This window comes from Stylophora pistillata, chromosome 2 (genome assembly GCF_964205215.1).
Source record: "Stylophora pistillata chromosome 2, jaStyPist1.2, whole genome shotgun sequence".
NCBI lineage: Eukaryota > Metazoa > Cnidaria > Anthozoa > Scleractinia > Pocilloporidae > Stylophora > Stylophora pistillata.
The window spans coordinates 13,536,925-13,555,002 of record NC_142520.1 but is presented as its reverse complement, the minus strand read 5'-3'; the positions used below and the strand labels follow the sequence as shown (position 1 = coordinate 13,555,002).

General features: G+C 37.4%; 1 protein-coding gene and 1 pseudogene across 2 annotated transcripts; both read left to right on the top strand.

Annotated features, from left to right (window-relative positions):
• Window positions 1–1,041: 1,041 nt before the first annotated feature.
• LOC111325953 (uncharacterized) lies at window positions 1,042–8,393 on the top strand. Of its 2 annotated transcripts, none has more exons than XM_088749090.1 (4): window positions 1,042–1,283; window positions 3,604–3,672; window positions 4,806–5,009; window positions 7,680–8,393. In XM_088749090.1, the coding sequence occupies exons 1-4, from the start codon at window positions 1,128–1,130 to the stop codon at window positions 7,773–7,775; spliced, it is 525 nt and encodes a 174-aa protein (XP_088605216.1). In that variant the 5' UTR covers window positions 1,042–1,127; the 3' UTR covers window positions 7,776–8,393. The 2 variants fall into 2 exon arrangements, with proteins under 2 accessions (XP_088605216.1, XP_088605217.1); XM_088749091.1 differs by lacking the exon at window positions 7,680–8,393 and adding an exon at window positions 6,462–7,097 and having other exon boundaries at window positions 1,045–1,283.
• Window positions 8,394–11,177: 2,784 nt separating this feature from the next.
• Window positions 11,178–13,679, top strand: LOC148737229 (uncharacterized; annotated as a pseudogene).
• The last annotated feature ends 4,399 nt before the right edge of the window (window positions 13,680–18,078 follow it).

Genomic DNA, 18,078 nt, shown 5'->3' with positions numbered 1-18,078 from the left:
AATCAAACAACAAACATATGAAATACATATATATGAACTGCGGTTATGAAACGTATATTGTGCACGATCCTTCGCAGTAAAGCACTATTTAAGCAACAGTGAAAATCAGACCTGAAAAAAATTCAGGCCTGTACGGGATTCGAACCACTGACCTCTGCGATACTAGTGCAGTGCTCTACCAATTGAGCTAACAAGCCAACTGGGAGCAGGCCATGAAATTAATTCGACATAAACCCGTAGATGATAAATCAAACAACAAACATATGAAATACATATATATGAACTGCGGTTATGAAACGTATATTGTGCACGATCCTTCGCAGTAAAGCACTATTTAAGCAACAGTGAAAATCAGACCTGAAAAAAATTCAGGCCTGTACGGGATTCGAACCACTGACCTCTGCGATACTAGTGCAGCGCTCTACCAATTGAGCTAACAGGCCAACTGGGAAAATCAGACCTCAATTTTACTGCGAAGGATCGTGCACATATACGTTTCTTAACCGCAGTTCATATATATAGCAAAACCTTTCCCCTGCTCTTCAAACTTCCGGGAAGCTTCCCTCAATATACAGACGCCAAGCCGTGAACCAACTTCTATCTCAAGAAGAAGTGCAATCTAGCTGCTCTTCAAAATTATATAAAATGATGTAAAATTACAAAGAAGTGAGTGTAAATTATTAACGCTTGAACGAGAACTCTTGAAAGTTCCAGAGGTTGTGCGTCTAAGTGTGAAAAATTTGAACTCATTTGAGTTTGCGGTCTTTGACAGAAGAGACTAGTTTGATCTACTTCATTGCTGCAGCCTTCTTGCATGAATCGAACAGGTCGGCTTTTTTCTTTCCTTTGCCGCCATCACTTCACTTAATGCCTCTCTCTCACGTATAGTTTTTCACTCTTCTAAACTGAATTTCGAGAAATTTTCGCTGATTTTTATTACTACAACACCTCACTCTCAGTTATAGCGATGAGAGCCACTTCGCACTTAGCCTCGTTGTCGTGCAATTATTTTGGCACCAGATCGCTAGACCGCGAGGACTCGGAAGTGGCCTAATGCCGCATTATGTATTAAAAGAACATGCTCAGTTCGTAGGGCTCAAAGTTTCCAGGAATTCGAACAGTCCAAAATGGATGACTATCACACCATCGCTTCAAAAGGACAGCGTCTTGCCTTAGCCCACTTTCTTATTGGGATTGCCTTGATTGCTACCGGCGTTGTGGACAGACTAATGCAGGAGACTTGGGTCGGCTATTCAGTTTTTGGGATTTTGGTTGGCATTTGGGTAAGATGGAATATAGAAATATTTTGTATTGATTTTGTACTGAGGTCATCGCGAGAATATTTAAGGGATTTGGATAAAACTACATTGTGAGAGTCACCACAAGAACTAGCTCCAGAGTCTTTATTCGAGGAATTTTTAAATCTCTCTCTTGACCTAATCGTTTCTTATACAAGTTTGTAACTAATTCTAACTGTGTAAAAGTGTGTTGGTTTGAGTTATGTAGTCAAGCGATTACACAATCCATGGCTACCTTAACTCACACGAGAATAAGATTAAACAAAGGGAAGTTGACCACCATTCGTTTGCTGTTCTAAAACAAGCTGGTTCATGATCAGTTTTGACACGGACGAGCGAAAAGAAATAAAATATTCCGTTTATTCAGTGAGTGTCGCTTTCGATAACACAGGATCATGTAATACGCATACGCACGACTGACTTAAACTCTCGATCAAATTCCTGTCTCACAATAAACTGATCGACTATTGTTGACCAATATCCTCTTTCTTTCAACCTAAGCTTGAGGAAAAATCTACACGCACAAAGGCACTGTTTTTGTACACCGGAAGTCATTTGACCTTAAACGAGTAGCCATGAGCCTGAAAGCAAGAACCGTTACGAGCTACCTAACTTGAATCATTAGAATTTCGTCTGGAAGGTTCCTCTTAACCTCTTTATAATATCAAATGTTCGTTTCGAAATGTCCAGTTTTTGTCAGAGGACAAATTTTCTGAGCTTGTCCCCTCTATTAACTATGATCTAAACAGATCGCGCTGTTGTCAACACTCCGTATTTCTGATCAGATAGCATGGCACGGTCTTAAATGGACTAAATGCCCAACAGTTAAAAAAGAAAACTCACCAAAATGCCCCTGAAAACTTCACACAAACCTATTGTGTATATCAGTCGATACTTTTTTAGAAATGCCAAGCGATTATGAGAATTGAGTTGTTTTTTTTTTCAGTAGTCAAGCTTGCACTTTCCGCACTAAAACATAAACATAATATAAAACTTCCGTTTTCTTCGCGACACTGCGGCGTGACAGTAACGATCAGTTGCGTCAGAACAACCTCAAGTTCAGTAAATTTGCATATGTTATAACATGATTTCCAGTGCAATTTGGTGCTACTAAGCACTAGTAAATTTTTTAAATACAATAAATTGCACAAGCCCAAGGGCGAGTGCAATTTCAGTCTATGAAAATTTACTAATGCTTATTTACACCAAATTGCAAGAGAAATCATTATGTTATTTGATAATATTTTTCATGATAAAACCATCACGGACAGACGAAATTATGACAGCGTGCGCGCGATATTTATAATTTGCACCCGTTTTTGGCCAATCAGGTGCGTGTAACTTTTTCATAAACAATTTTACGGTGGAAACAATACAGAAAGCTTTAATTAAACGTGCTGAGAATTTCAGTTGAGTTCTTTCTTTTTTTTTTTTTTTTTTTTTCCTGAAAACCAAGATTAGTTTTAAATCACTTGGAATATCTGAACAAACATCGAATTCGTCTAGTCTTGGGGCTAGGGATAAACTTTTCTTTTTTTCGCAGTTGAGACTAAAAAGAATTCTTAACATGCAATTTTAGGTTGTGTGGTAGTTAATCAATTCGGACGTGTGACCAGACTAAGTTCGATTACGAACTGAGTTGCTCTTTTAAGTATCGTGCGATAACCACATTGGAAATGTTAAGAAAAATAAAAAATCCCCAACAAGCATTTGAATGAATTGTCCTGCTAGACCACAGTTTTATATTTCGTTTCCGTTTATCATAATATTTCGCAACAAAGATATGTGCCTTTCTTAACTGACTCTCAGTCTGAGGCATGTTGGTAGTATGTCTTAAAATTTTAGTTAATCTCATCTTGAATTTTAAGAGTGAGAGGGCCTTTCAAGGCATTGTAGTAATAGGTGTACTGCTACTGTCGGAATTTAATTGCTGGCTTACAGAAAAATAATGGGAGAAAAGACTTCAAAAAGGCCATATAAATATGACCTTTCGAAACTTTTCAATGGTACTTTGGTGAATATTAATCCCCAACTGCGGGGCATTTAGTTCATTGAGATCGTGCCAACAGTGTAATCAGAAGCATAGAATTTCTTAGTGCTGACGACCAAGAAATATTAAAAGATGCAAAAGTTCGGAGAAAGTGTCCCCCGTATAATTTTTTAAATTGCTTGACATTCCTCAGTAAAAAAAACATCTGATATTCTTAGAAAGTTTGAAGGAACCTTTCAGTTGAACGTTAAAGTTTATAATTATTATTGTCGTTATCACCAGTACGATTATTCTTAACTAAATTTTCTATCCTAGATGTGTTTTACTGGAGGCCTCGGCGTCTCTGCGACCAAAATGTTCAGAACACAATCAACTAGCATTTATGTAAGTACATCGTAAATTTTGTTGCGCAGTTTTAACAACTTGGTTCGAGAGATGTTTTAATACTGCCACCCATCGTGAAAGTATTCGTTACGAGCAGTCAAATTTAACCACTTTTATAACATAACCAAAGTAAAGCGCGCGTTCTGATTGGTCAGTTCAGCGTGCACTATTTGCCCATAGGTGTACGCTGCTGACTTAGGAAAATGCAAAGAATAGTTTTCCGCGTACGCTTGTTTTTTGTTTTCTGTTTTTTTTTTTTTTTTTTCTGATCACGTACGATTTGCTGCAATGTATCTGTTATGTTATAAACCAAATGGTAAACGCCACAGTGTACACTATTTAGTCGTAGATGCACTCGGGAGATTTTCTAAGCACTCAAGAAGCTAGAGTCACTCTCGGCTATCGCCTCGCGCGACTCTTACGCTTCCTTCGTGCTTAGCAACCTCCTGCCCCATCAATAACTCACTAGTGTACGCAGTGGTGTTTACCATTTGTCAATGCTCCTTTGTTATCATGCTATTTTTTATTCATTTATTTATTCATTTATTTGTTTTACAAAGACCCTAGAAAAAAACTAACACAAATTTTTAGTACTTACGGTTGTCAACATGACACTAAGATTAAGTGTCCAGAACTGCTAGTACATACTGTATCACAGAAAAGGGTTTTTTTGAGCTGGTTCGTACGCCAGCGTGGAAGTGATTACCAAGTATAATCACCTTTACGCAGCCACAGCTCACGTCAGAGTTTAATTCCCCACCGTTGATCGGCTTATAGACAGAAATAAACTAATGTTTTAGTTCATTTTTGGTAAAAACAATTATTTACCTCAGTATTGTTGACAATATTCGATAAATATTCAATATTTTACTTTCAATACATACACAATGATCCCTGCTTAATAGACTAACTACTTTATCACTGGGTATGCCAAATATCATTATACTTTGAGGTCAGCGTTAATACTCGTATTACGATACTGGCAAAAATAACGCTATTTATAATTTGTACAAAAGTAATTAATTCAAATCGTCTGTGTTGGCTTTCTACATTCATTATGGTTACAATTGTTATCAGGTCCATTATTGACTTGAAACAAACAAAGGAAAGTTCTTTAATTTTATCTCCACAAGGCGGCCCTGTTTATGGCATTTTCCATAGTATCGTCTATGTGTGGCCTAATCATCAGCATCCTCTACGGCTCAACTGATAGGAGGCCTCTCAGTGTGACCATGTTAATCCTCGGTGTGCTTGAGTTTGGTATTGGAATTGCAGCGTCTGTGTGCTGCTGCTTGATGAAGCCCTGCACATGCTGTTGTTGTATCTCTCCAGATGAGGTATTGTTGGTATAATAATTCAAAACGCTTCTATTTTCTTATGTTTTTACAAGTATTTATGAAAAAAGTCAGCTATCGTTCTTCTTTTATTAACCTACTCACTTGCCCTCCAGCCTGTCTACCTACAAACCTTCCCACCTACTATCTTATTTATAAACCAACATACCCACTCGCTCATCAACCTGCCCTACTTCCCCACTGACCTTCTTACCAGCCTATCTACTTACCGAGCAACCTTTCTACCCATTTACTTATCTACCAAACCCCCACCCAACCACTACATACCAACCTACCGTCCTATCTATCTCCCTATCTACCTTCCCACCAGCCTATTTATTCCCTAATTACCAACATATCTGCTTAACTACCTAACTACTTACCAGCTAACCTGTTTGACTACCTACCTGCCCAACTTCTTACCTACCATCTGCCCTCCAACCTACCTTAGCAATTACTTACTTTACCTACTTAGCTACATACCTTCCTACCAGCCTACCTACCATAGGAGGTAGCGTGGCCGAGTGGTCAGCGTGTCGGATTTACAATCCGTTGCTCCCGGATTCGAGTCCCGCCCTGACCACTACCTGGATTTGTTTCACGGTAGCTCCGAGTTCAAATCCTCGGCCATGCTTGTAAGTAGCCAACTGGTTTGTCTCCGGCCAGCTGGGACTCTTAACAATGTTATGTTCAATTTGAATTATTTGTTTATAGCCCACAACGTAAACTACTGGGTTACCAGTAATTGTGTTAACTATTAAAGTTAATTTTTTTTTTTTACTTACCTACTAGGAACCCACTTTACCACCTCTTTGTTACTCACTAACCTGCCTTAATCTTACTTACCAACTTACCCATTTTTGCTACCTACCTGCCTACCTCCTTGTCTGTGTTCGTATCCGGCCATTAAATAACAGGCCTAGTTATTTATTCACCAGCTTGCCCATGTAACTTTCCATTAACCATCTTCATTCCTACTTACAACCTAGTAAAAAATCTACCAGTAAACAATGGACACAAATTGTCGCCAAAAAGTATGGATATTTGTTCGCGGACATTATCTGCTCCAAGGAGCGAACTGTGAGCTTCGAGGACTAGATAACGTCCGAGGACAAATGCACGTACAAGTATATTATCGCGAAGAATAGAGGCTATTGTATTAACCATCCTGCAAATATATTGCGACGTCCGTTAAAAAAAAGAAAATGTTTACGAACAGCTTACTGTAGGTAACTTGGGATGTTTTCTTTTCAGTGTTCTCTGGTACAAACTTCATTCGGGCTGCACTTTAGACCAATAGCGCGCGAGTAAAAATATTTGAAGGATCATAGTTGCATATGTACACACCCTCTGTAGTCCTACTACATAACAAATGCACTTTCCTAACTTATCCCTCCCAATTATTTACGAATAATTTCTTTTCTTTGTTTTTTCCATTTTATTGTAAAATTGTAGAGACGACCTTTAATACATTATCCAGGTGGTCAGCCTGTATTGGTTTCAAGGGAAACGAACTATGTTGTTGCAGTTCCTGTGATGTGATACTATGTGAGCCTACAGATCGCCAATCCTTTCTTTCACCAAACACATCGTTTTCCTTCCATTTATAAACTGGCTATTTCAGTTATGATACCAAAACATGATATTTCAACTGAAAAATAGAAAAATACGTGCAGTAGTATTTTTGGTTGACGTAACAATAATGATTCATTTTAATAGACATCCATAAGTTCGATTAATGGCTAATATTATACTGATAGAGGAATGTTATAATTAATAAACTTGCTAATTTCTTAACTTTTTTATGAGAAAGAGAACTGGTCGTTTGATTTTTTCGTTTTAATTGAATGATTCGAAAGTTCTGAATTTGCTTTTTGGAAATTGGTTTGACTTAGTTTGACTTATGCTTTGTTTTTCAAGTCAGTTTCTTTCTTTCTTTATTTTTTTATGTTGGCTTTTTTGTTTCTGTATTCTCTTCATCTATATTAATTTTTCTTTTATTTAGCAGATTTTGTGAGATTTTTCCATGCTAACTTTCTTTCTAGTCTTAGTCTCGAGGGTGCCTGAATAAACATCGATATCAACGTTTTATCTTTGAGTTGTTCTTTTGAATATTCCCATCAATAACAGAGCAAAATGTAGATAATAATTATGTTGATCCTTCATCAATTTAGCAAAGTAACGCCTTCCTTCAAAATGTGTTTTTTAAGGTCAAATTGATAATAAACGTAAGATCAGTGTTACAAGATGATTCAATCGACAGAAAAACACTATAATCTTAAACTCTCGGCCACGTTATTAGTCATTCATTATTAGTTATTAATCATTTTACTACTTAGGAGCAATTCCAATAGAAAATATAATAACTATCCTCAAGAACTTACGTAAGCCCTCTACAAACAGTTATATCAAAGATGAGAACCTCGCTACGATTAATAACTGAGTGTGCACACACTTTAAAATCTTGCGCGTTAAAAAAAATTCCTTGGAGCACCTTGAATTTAAAGTTTACATCAAGCTAAAAGCCCTTATTTTGTCACTATGATTAAATTAGTTAGTGAGAAAATAAGGCATTGTGCAGGTGCAATACTGATAAATGTCTAATAGCTATTATAATTCTGGTCAGAACAATAATAATTAACATGCAAAATTATTTTTGTGGGCCTTAATCAGATGGTACAATTCACGCTTGCATCCTCCCCATGTGTGCAACTGTGGACTCTCCAGTTATTGCTTTTACATCGGAATAGCGTTGCCTCTCCACCTTGACAGTGGTCGTTATCCATCCAGATCGAACCAGGCGCCTCACCATATGCAGCACAACATCGAGCCTGGGTTGCACCCGAAAAGCCAAGCTGACGACATATTACACTGGCGTCATTCATGTCTTAGCTATCATCATACACTGTAGCCCCTTCTATGCGGCCGTAGTTTGCTCCACCACCCATTAAACGGATGTCTCCAGCAGATTGAAAATCTCACTGATAATCCGTATGTGATCTTGCAAACTGTTTTTTACGAACTGTGTACTCCATTAACAATCATAGAGAATTTTTATTTTCCTGTTATGACTAGATTATTCATTGGAAGGATGTTATTCCTATATAAATATACCTCTTTATGAGAAATGGGAATGATTTAAACTTATAAAGACAAATAATAAGACTGTTAACTAACACCCCAAAACGAAACATTAGTTATATATGCCTCCCATGTATGGCGTTTTTGTTTTCTAAATCACTATTCTAGGTTGGTGTAAGTTTATTTTTTGTTCTCACGTTCTGTCAACTTTAAAATCATTTCCGACATTTCCTTTTCCAAGTAGAGTCTTAGTGGCTCCATTAAATGCAAGAAATAAGAGAGCAAGGCACACGCCTATAAATGATGGCCAATCAGGTGTACTTCTTACTTCGTTTTCAGGGACCTTGACTTTCGTGCCATCACATTTTTTCTACCTCCTCCGAAAAACAGTTTACAAGGTAACCCCTCCACCACCCCCCGGCCCCAAAGTCAGTTCATTTATTCTCTGCGTCGTGGCTAAACTATTTAAAATCTTAAAATAACCGCCTCCCGGCTAGCTCAATTGATAGAGCGCTTGACTGTTGTGCGGGAGGTCGAGGGTTCGAGCCCCGGCCGGACTAACACTCAGGGTCTTAAAATAATTGAGAAGAATTTGCTACCTTTCTATAACATCAAGAAATGGATAGATATTCTAGTCTTCGCGGATAGGGACGAATAAATGGAGGTCCCGTCTCCTGCAGGGTTGGGGTAGGAGACGTTAATTTCCCACACACGAGATTACTGTGTGATGGATGTCCTCCCCTGGGGTGGGATGGGTGGGATATTGGGCGCACTTAATTTGGAGCCTTGCTCTGTTGTGCGACCCTCACCATACTCTGGTGAAAGTGATTACATATCTGAAAGCTTAGAATACATCACAATGTTGAATCAAACGGATATTTTAGATGCACTGTCCCATATTAAGATTTACCTTTTTCACATTCGGGGCTATGCAATCCAGAAAGACATAAACATCGATATCGTTCTCTAGTAAAACCTGAATGACAGGTTCCGTTGTTAATACATAGCAATTGCGCACAAAAATTCTTCAACAAAAATGGAAATAAAATCCCCTGATGAGTGGACAACCACGAAGCAGGTCTGTAGGGATGAAATCTAGAATGCAGTTGATTAGTTTTTTTTTTCTGCTTATCACACGTTATACTCGCTCTACTAGCAGTGTTTTACGGATATCAAGTTTAACCCTTCTATATATATATATAAAATAAATGTTTGAAAAGAAAATTTGCCCTGAGCGGGATTTGAACCCACGTCCCCCTGTTACTAGTCAGGTGTGATGACCACTACACTATCAGGACAACCATGCTGGCAACTTTCTTTTCAAACATTTATTCTATTTAAGTATGATTACTTGGGGTGTACAGGGTCAGGGTTTCCCTCGCATACAGAATTTGTTTAATTGAAATTAGCCTGTATCCGTAATTGGATCCTCCTTTGCCATCCGTTAAGTTGACTTTGGTCGTGCATCTTTAATAGATCCTTAGTTAGGTTTCATATGGGGTTATAGGCTTCCCCTACCCGGTCACCTTGAAAAGTTAAATTTCCCGGGAGACCACGTCTCCGATCACGTAAATCACATCTTTGATTGCCGTGTTGCCAGCATGGTTGTCCTGATAGTGTAGTGGTCATCACACCTGACTAGTAACAGGGGGACGTGGGTTCAAATCCCGCTCAGGGCAAATTTTCTTTTCAAACATTTATTCTATTTAAGTATGATTACTTGGGGTGTATAGGGTCAGGGTTTCCCTCGTATACAGAATTATATATATATATATATATATATATATATATATATATATATATATATATATAGGAAGTCTGCAAGTCGATTTTCGCGTGGGACAGTGCTCAATATGTTGAAGCAGAGCAGAATAAATATTATGAGAGGAAAAAAGGACGTAACTACATTTCCCGACAAGCCTGTTTCGTGAATCGCTTCACTCTTCAGGGGTTTAAACCCCTGAAGAGTGAAGCGATTCACGAAACAGGCTTGTCGGGAAATGTAGTTACGTCCTTTTTTCCTCTCATAATATTTATATATATATATATATATATATATATATATATATATATATATATATATATATATACATATATAAGTAAAAACTTGTAAGGGGTCCCACAAACAATTCTGATCAGTCTCAAACGCGCTGCTTGGAGGATCACTGAAGCGATCGTGGGCTCTTTAAATAACGCAGATAAAAGCAGAAATGTGATGGCCAAGAGGCCAACTCCAATGTAGCTTTGTTGGTTTATTAGCTCGACGTTTTGAAGGTTTCGGTCTTCGTCATCAGGAGCATACTAATTACATGAGCAATATTCAAAGTTAAAATTCGTGTCAACGGTAAACATGTCATTACTTAATAAATGATAAAGAGAGGACTTTTAACCCTTTCGAAACAGATCTGTAGTGCGAAGTTTTAATTTTTATTTTCTAATATAATTGTTTATATATATATATATATATATATATATATATATATAGAAAGTTTAAAAAATTGCGAGGATGGACAACTTCTGACGTAAAAATGTAAAAACTTTAATAAAAAACGTTTCGGTCGCAGACCTTCTTGAGTTATTTACAACTTTTGAAATAAAAAAAGAGCATTAAATAGGATCGAAGTGCTAATGATTACGTAATTACAGATAACGACTAATGAACTGGTGCTAATAAACAAAAAAACCTAATTACAAAGAAAGCAATGGACATAATACAAGAAACAAACCCTAAAAACTAAGAGATAAGAATACTAAATGTGTTAAAATGAGTGACGTAATCGATTGCAAAGAAGCAATGCGGCAAGCGTTAAAAAAGGGAATGCCCACCTTTTACTACAACTGTAAACCATAACAAAATCCCAAAACAAGGCCTTAGGAGCCCGAAAGGGCAAATTAGCAACAAAATTCCTGGAGGGGCCCTTAAATGATACTATTCATAATAAGACCCCCTTAGCAGGGCCTCGGAGTCGAATCCACACCTAAGGGCCGTCAAAATCCAATAAAAGGGTCTTTGAACGATCAATTAGTAGCGCCTAATACAAGATGGAAAATTCATTATAGCAAATTCTATTTTTCAGCTAATTCTATTTTTCAGCAGCTTTCTTCATTGATAGAAATCCTGATGACAACGTGACAGTTCCTAGCCACCTACTCCGCGTACCAAAGGATAGGAAATGGAAACCTGCAACGTCAAGGTACCCTGGACTTGAACTATTTTTAGCTAATGTACGGCGTGATCTTATCAATCCTGAGAACATTAGGCAAGCTAGAGATAACCTTTCTAAAAAAGAACGGGCTGCACTTAAAGAACTTAAAAATTCCAATGTAGTGATTCGTATACAGGACAAAAGATCCCGATTTGTTTTAATTGATGAAGGGGAGTACGAGGAAAAAATGTTTGGTCAGCTTAACAATCAGTTGCATTATGAACCTTTGCAATCAGACCTAACCTCTAAACATTTGGCATTAGTAGAGAGTTGGTGCTCCAAATGGCTAGGAAAAGGTGAGATTTGTCCCGAAGTAGCCAAATGGGTTTTAAATAAAGAAGCGAGACCAGGAGTTGCATTTGGAAACATCAAAACACACAAAACGGGTAACCCGCTCAGACTTATTACATCTTGTTGTGGCACGGCAATTCAAAACTTATCGGCCTTTACTGAATTTTATTTACAACCACTTGCTCGAAAATTACCATCGTTTACTAAAGACCCTACCGGCCTGCTTAACAAAATAGAACATCTTAACACAAGCGTTCCATTTCCAACTGGCACCTTACTGGTCTCGTGGGACGTGGTTTCAATGTTCCCTAACATCGATAACAAACTCGGCCTCACTGCAGTAAGGAAGGATTTGAATACTAGAGAAAACAAATTTCCATCCACGACTTGTATTTTAGAGGCCGTAAAAATTGGTTTGAAAAGCAACCATTCTGTTTTTAAAGAGAATTTCTTTCTTCAGATCCATGGCACAGCTAGGGGTCCGAAGAATGCTTGTAGCTATGCCGATCTAGCCATGGGCGAAATTTATCACAAAGCTAAGTTTTCTGGTCCGATAAAGCCGTCCTTATGGTGGCGATATAGAGACGATGTATTTGATTTCTGGCAGCAGGGCCTTCCTGCCCTACATCAATTTACTGATAACATCAATGTTCTGTATCCTACTATTAAGTTTGAGCTAGTTTTTTTTTCTGAGCATGAGCTCCACGTACTTGATCTCACTTTACATCTTATCGATGGATTTATCAGGACAGACGTCTATTCCAAACCTACAGATAGCCATTTATATCTTCCGCCCTCCAGCTGCCATCCTAAGCACATTTTCAACGCTATTCCTCTTGGAGTAGCCACAAGATTGAAAAGAAATTGCTCTGAAGAAGTATTTTTTGTCGAGAGAACAGCTGAGTACAAAGAGTACCTTGTTAACCAGGGTTACCCTTCTAAATTAGTTTCTAAACAATTCTCCAAAGCCTCCGCCATCCCTATACGTAATTTACTCAGGACTCGTGGAAAAAAAGCGAACAAACTATTTCCATTTGTTACTGCATTTAATCCTGACTTGCCCGACATAGGTAACATAATCAGAAAGCATTTATTTTGCAATCTAACCCCAAATTGAAAGATTTTTGTCCTCGAAGTTCTATCATAACATCTTTTCGTCGATCGAAAAATCTCAAAGAATTGTTAGCACCATCTTGTTTTAAAACTGCCAGCGAGAGGCAAACCATTCCTCATAACAATGGCTGGATTAAATGCGATAGGAAAAGATGCGACCTCTGTCAGAATTTCTGTGTTGAATCTAAATCACTTCTCAGCTTTCAGACGGGCAAAAATTACACCATTCACTCTAGACTTTCCTGTGACTCTAAAAATGTGATTTACTTGGCTTCCTGTAAGAAATTTCGTCTGCAATACGTGGGATCTACTACCATCGACTTCAAAGTAAGATTTCGAAATCAAAAATCTACTATGCTCTCAAACAAAACAACTTGTGAAGTACCGATACACTTCAACAAAACCACACATTCCGTGGACGATTTTATTCTAGAAGACATGCGCTTAATTACATCACCTGTCTACAGCGATAGCAATAGATGGAAAAAATACCATGAAATTTTAGCTGAATAGTAGTTCAATAAATGTCTTTCAACTGTGCTTGATTAATTTTCGGGAAGCTTCTACTAAAAAAAATCATTCCTTGAGTAGCTTAGGGCCACAGTGATATAAGTGAATCATTTAGTTAAACCTTTTTTTCATTTTGAGAACCTTACTAATTAAGAAAAACTCAGTTGGACTTATTATCCTCTTTAATGTAAACTGAGAAGTAATGAATACGTAACTTTCTTATCGATAATTTCGCAAGTATAGACAAACAAAGTGACAAAAGCCAATCTTCCAAATCATTTTAAATGATAAAGCATTTAAATTTTGCAACGGGTTTGAAGTCCTTGCATCAAGTTAAGCACGCATGGATTGTATATCGAGGTTCTTTTAAGTAAACTGTTGAGGCAGGTAGATTAAAGGATAAAGAAACAGAAATTCACTAATCTAATTTTACAGAGCATGAAAGTAAATTAAACTTACCATCCGGAGACGATAAAACTTGTCTAAGGGAAAGAAACAGAGGGCTGCAAAACGAGTGGGAAAGAAGACCCATGTCTTCAAAACTAGGCGAAAAAGGACTCTTCTTTGTTGTAAGAAAAATGTTTGGCAAAGTGAATAGGTCGAGGACAATTTTCTAATTGGAGCCACAACTATTATTGTTAAGCTTGATTGTGTAACTTCCTTCCTTTAAGACGCTGATAGAATATTTGCTGCGTCGTGAATAATTTATCATTGTTTTTCTCTCCCTTTTACACCTGTTATTCTCTATATATTTCCTCCGCATTCCCACGTATATTATCTCATGAATTATCCACTACATTTGTTTTGAATGGATATTTTTACTATTGGACAATAGATTGTGAAATGTTGGACACCACTACGTGAATCAACAAGAAATAGCTCCTAACTGCGTAACTTTTGCATACACCATCGGTTAGTTTGTATCAATGTTTTCATTTTCTCTCAAACCATAAGGGCTCTTGTAAACAGTCATCGACCACTTAATTCTCTACCAAATTAGAAAGTATGTCTCTTGTCGAGGGTCGAGGTAAAAATTTATACAGCTAACCAACCATGGAGTGCAGAAATTAACGGCATTGATTTTCAAAACTGACGGAGAAATCATCAAGATCGAGCCGTTTGCTTTCTGTATTCTACAAAATTTGTTAGGTTGCTAATTCGACAATCTGTTGGGTAAGGTAACTCGCTCGAATCAAACATTGCGAGATTGTCAGTTCATCTAATGAGATATTTTCCACGCAGCCTGGCTTGTGGAATAGAGAAGAAGAAAAACTCAGGCCTCGAGATCAGAGCTCAGAGGTTACGTTTCCTCAGCTTGCATTTCATCGTCGTAACCGAAAAATGGCATCACGTCACAATAGTGAACCCCACAAACCACAAAACGCAGGCCACCAAACATCACAGAGCAAGTTCACCACAGAGCTACTAACCAATCAGCTTTTTCTCAAAATTCTCGCACAGCAGGAACGCATACAAAACAGAAAAACAAAGCATAACAAGACAAAACACGTTCCGAGTGTTATTTTCAAAATATGAGAGCCCGAACTTAGTTTCCGGGAAGAATGTTTTCGAATTTATTTCGCATTACTTTTCTTCACTTTTTTTTTATTTTTTTTTTTATTTTTAGAAACTAAATTCGTCACCGTTTCCACCTAACCTTTTTATCTATGCAACGCTTTTAAGTGTCTTTGTCCTGTCATTTCTACTTCTTCAGATATTACAATGATTTTCTTTTTACATCTATTAATTGGTATTTTTCTAAAACTTGTATATTAACTTAGTTTCTTCAGCAAACACCGAAAGTACACTAGTAATGGAATTATCGATATAAAGCGGGGGTATTAGAGTAGGTGAGAGTTTGTAGGCCATAATACAATCCTTATGAACACTTCTTTCATCCGTTCTTCATTAAGATGAAAAAAAAAAACACAAAAAAAACAAAACAAAAAAAACCTATCAGTAAAACTCTATGAAAGCACGGGTGTGATTAGTAAAGCCTACAGATTATAACTGTAAACTTCTGAATTGAATGGTTTCTCTTGCTTTTGGCTTCGCCCACGCCTCCCGGGATAAATTTTAAAACTATTTTATTGTCATGTGAAAGTGCAGTGCGATCGTCCGGGTAAGAATAGTGGTGGCGACCGACGTTTCAACAACCTGTGCAGACGTCAACATCAGAATCAAGTAATGCAAATATTGTTTTTAAATTTTAACTATTCTCACTTAAATTTAGGCTTTCAAAAATTTACATATTCAGGAGAAAATTTTGTTATTGATAGCTTTCCACTAAGTTTCCATTATCATCTACAACATTCAGGTTACACAGTAATTTTATGTGATCGAATAAATTACAACTATTGTAACAGACAATACCTGTAAGTTTGCTCAAAGTAAATTTGGTGTCTCCAAGAAAGAAATTGCGTAAAGAGATCCTCTTTTGCATAGAACAATTTCCAGAGCGCTCGACGTAACAAATTTTCCAATAAATCGCTTCTCGCGTGAGCCGCTAACAAAAACATCCTCAAGCGTTTCAAGTTTGTTTACGAGAGAGGTCCCTGAGCTACAGAGCAAAATTGCTGGACTAAACTGGGCGTCAACCTCTTGCATCAGCGCACTACGTGTGTTCACTCTCTTGTTTGCGACCTTCTGTTTTCGTTGAGAGGTCACAAAACCCCTTTTCGATAATTTCGGCATTTAAATTTTAAAGCAGGTTTCTTCATATCTGAACTGGCGTCAAATATTCAGGTTTAATCAATTGCACCTACTATAATTTACAGAGGTACTTGTATGAGATCCTCAGGCTTAGCGACCGGTTATTATCTATCCCCTAGTAGTAGGGTGACAGGGTGCGCGGGTCGGGGGGGCTTGTTGTGCCGCGATGAAATTTGCCTGATACCCCGTACGGCTCTGTATAATTCTTATGAAATCCACTATCCATCCCCTTCACTGGACGTAAAAGTTCCATAGTACCCCCTTTGTACACTGCTGGAACAACTTATCTCCCTTCCATTCTCCCTGTAAACCATAAAATATTTCCACTCTCCAAAAGACGAATAATTACCGGTCCCTAAATATTAGTGATAGTAAGGCTTCAACTACAATATGATGAATACAATATGAAGAAGCTAGAGTTGCCCTCAAGAAGCTAGAGTTATCCTCGGCTATTGCCTCGGGCAACTCTTACGCTTCTTTCGTGCTCTCCAAACTTCCCACGTGCTTCATAACTCGATAGTGCACGCTAAAGCATGAACCAATCGTTAAGTATGGGTTTACATCAAGTATCGATCGGGGTTTTATATTTTATATACCACCCATCCAAATGACTCCTTCTTTGCTAAGCAAGATTAATTCATTATCAAAAGTCACCAAATATAAATTAAAGAAGACGGTACTAATCTTCCAGGCCTCAATTTAAGTCTGGACTTTTCATCAACTTGACTCTGCTACAAAATACAAAAAGTCACTCATATGTATGTTTGGAACTGCGATCATCTGCGACACTAAAACATCATTTAACTTCCTCTCGTATCTAACTTCTCCTATGGTCTCCAAAACGCTCTATCAAGAGAAATGAAGTGATATAGTGAAAACTTTGGGATATGCTGGTATCACTGACGTTGTGTTTAAAATGGGCTTTCTGGTAGAAGTCTATTTTCTGACAGGTTCTGAAAATAAACTTTGACTTAATACTCAAGTAGAAGTAATCTAACGTCGGACTCTCTGACTCTCCTTCTCTGTCTCCTCATTTCCCTTGGTTTGATGACACATGGTCCGATGATTCCACTATTCCTTCGCCTATCACTAGGAATAGTGACCCGTTTGTCCACTTAGTACGACAGTTCCTAACATGATGTAAAGACAATAGTATGGTCTGCAACCCTTGCAAATGTAAAGAGCTAGTTGTCAGAAAGAAAAATCACAATGTACTCTACTCTCTTATTAATAATATTCCCCAAGGTAATAGTTTCGTTCTACTAGGAGTAACTTTACAGAGTGACGGGAAATTTTATGAGCATGTAAGAACTAAGCTTGTCAAAGTAAACAAGTGTTTACACGTCCTACGAACATTGAGAAAGGAACATTACTCTCAGGCAGAGATTGATTATCTTTTTATGTCCATTGTTTTGCCTAATTTTAGCTATGCTTTTTCAGTCTATGGGGCATCTGATTCCGATCTTACGGTTGTACAAAATTTTTTAGACCGATGTCATCAACGCCGTTTTATTTCATTTCCAGTTTTTATCAAGAACCTTCTAAACAAAAAAGACCGAAACATTTTGAAGAAAGCAAAATAAACGGATTGCCACCCCCTGAAAGACATCATTCCTGTCCAGAAGACTTATGTACACAATCTTAGGAAAAAGGGCTGCGCACGCCCGAAAATTACACAGAGTTTAATGAACACCTTTGTAAATAGGTTGATATTTAAGCTCCATTTATTGTAATGACATACTTTTTAATTCATAATATGTTTGTAGATTTCTATTGTAGTTTTTTCCGAATTCATCGTAACATACGATATGTAGTTTATATCTTATGAGGGAATAAAGACATTGCTATTATTATTAGCATTATTATTATTATTATTACTATTATTATTGTTATTATTATTATTATCATCATTATTATTATTACTATTATTATTATTATTATTATTATTATTATTATTGGTCCGTTTGCTCTACTTTAACGTTATGGTCACCTGATCATGACCTGTAGAGTTGTAACAACAGTCATTCTGCTGATTGTTTGCAGTATCGAACGACCCACATCCACCCCCACAGGAATCAAAAAGGTGTCTGTCTACCACTGCTTCTCTCGTCCTCCTTTGGGATTTATCAAAGTTAAGAATGGATTGACACGGGGAATTA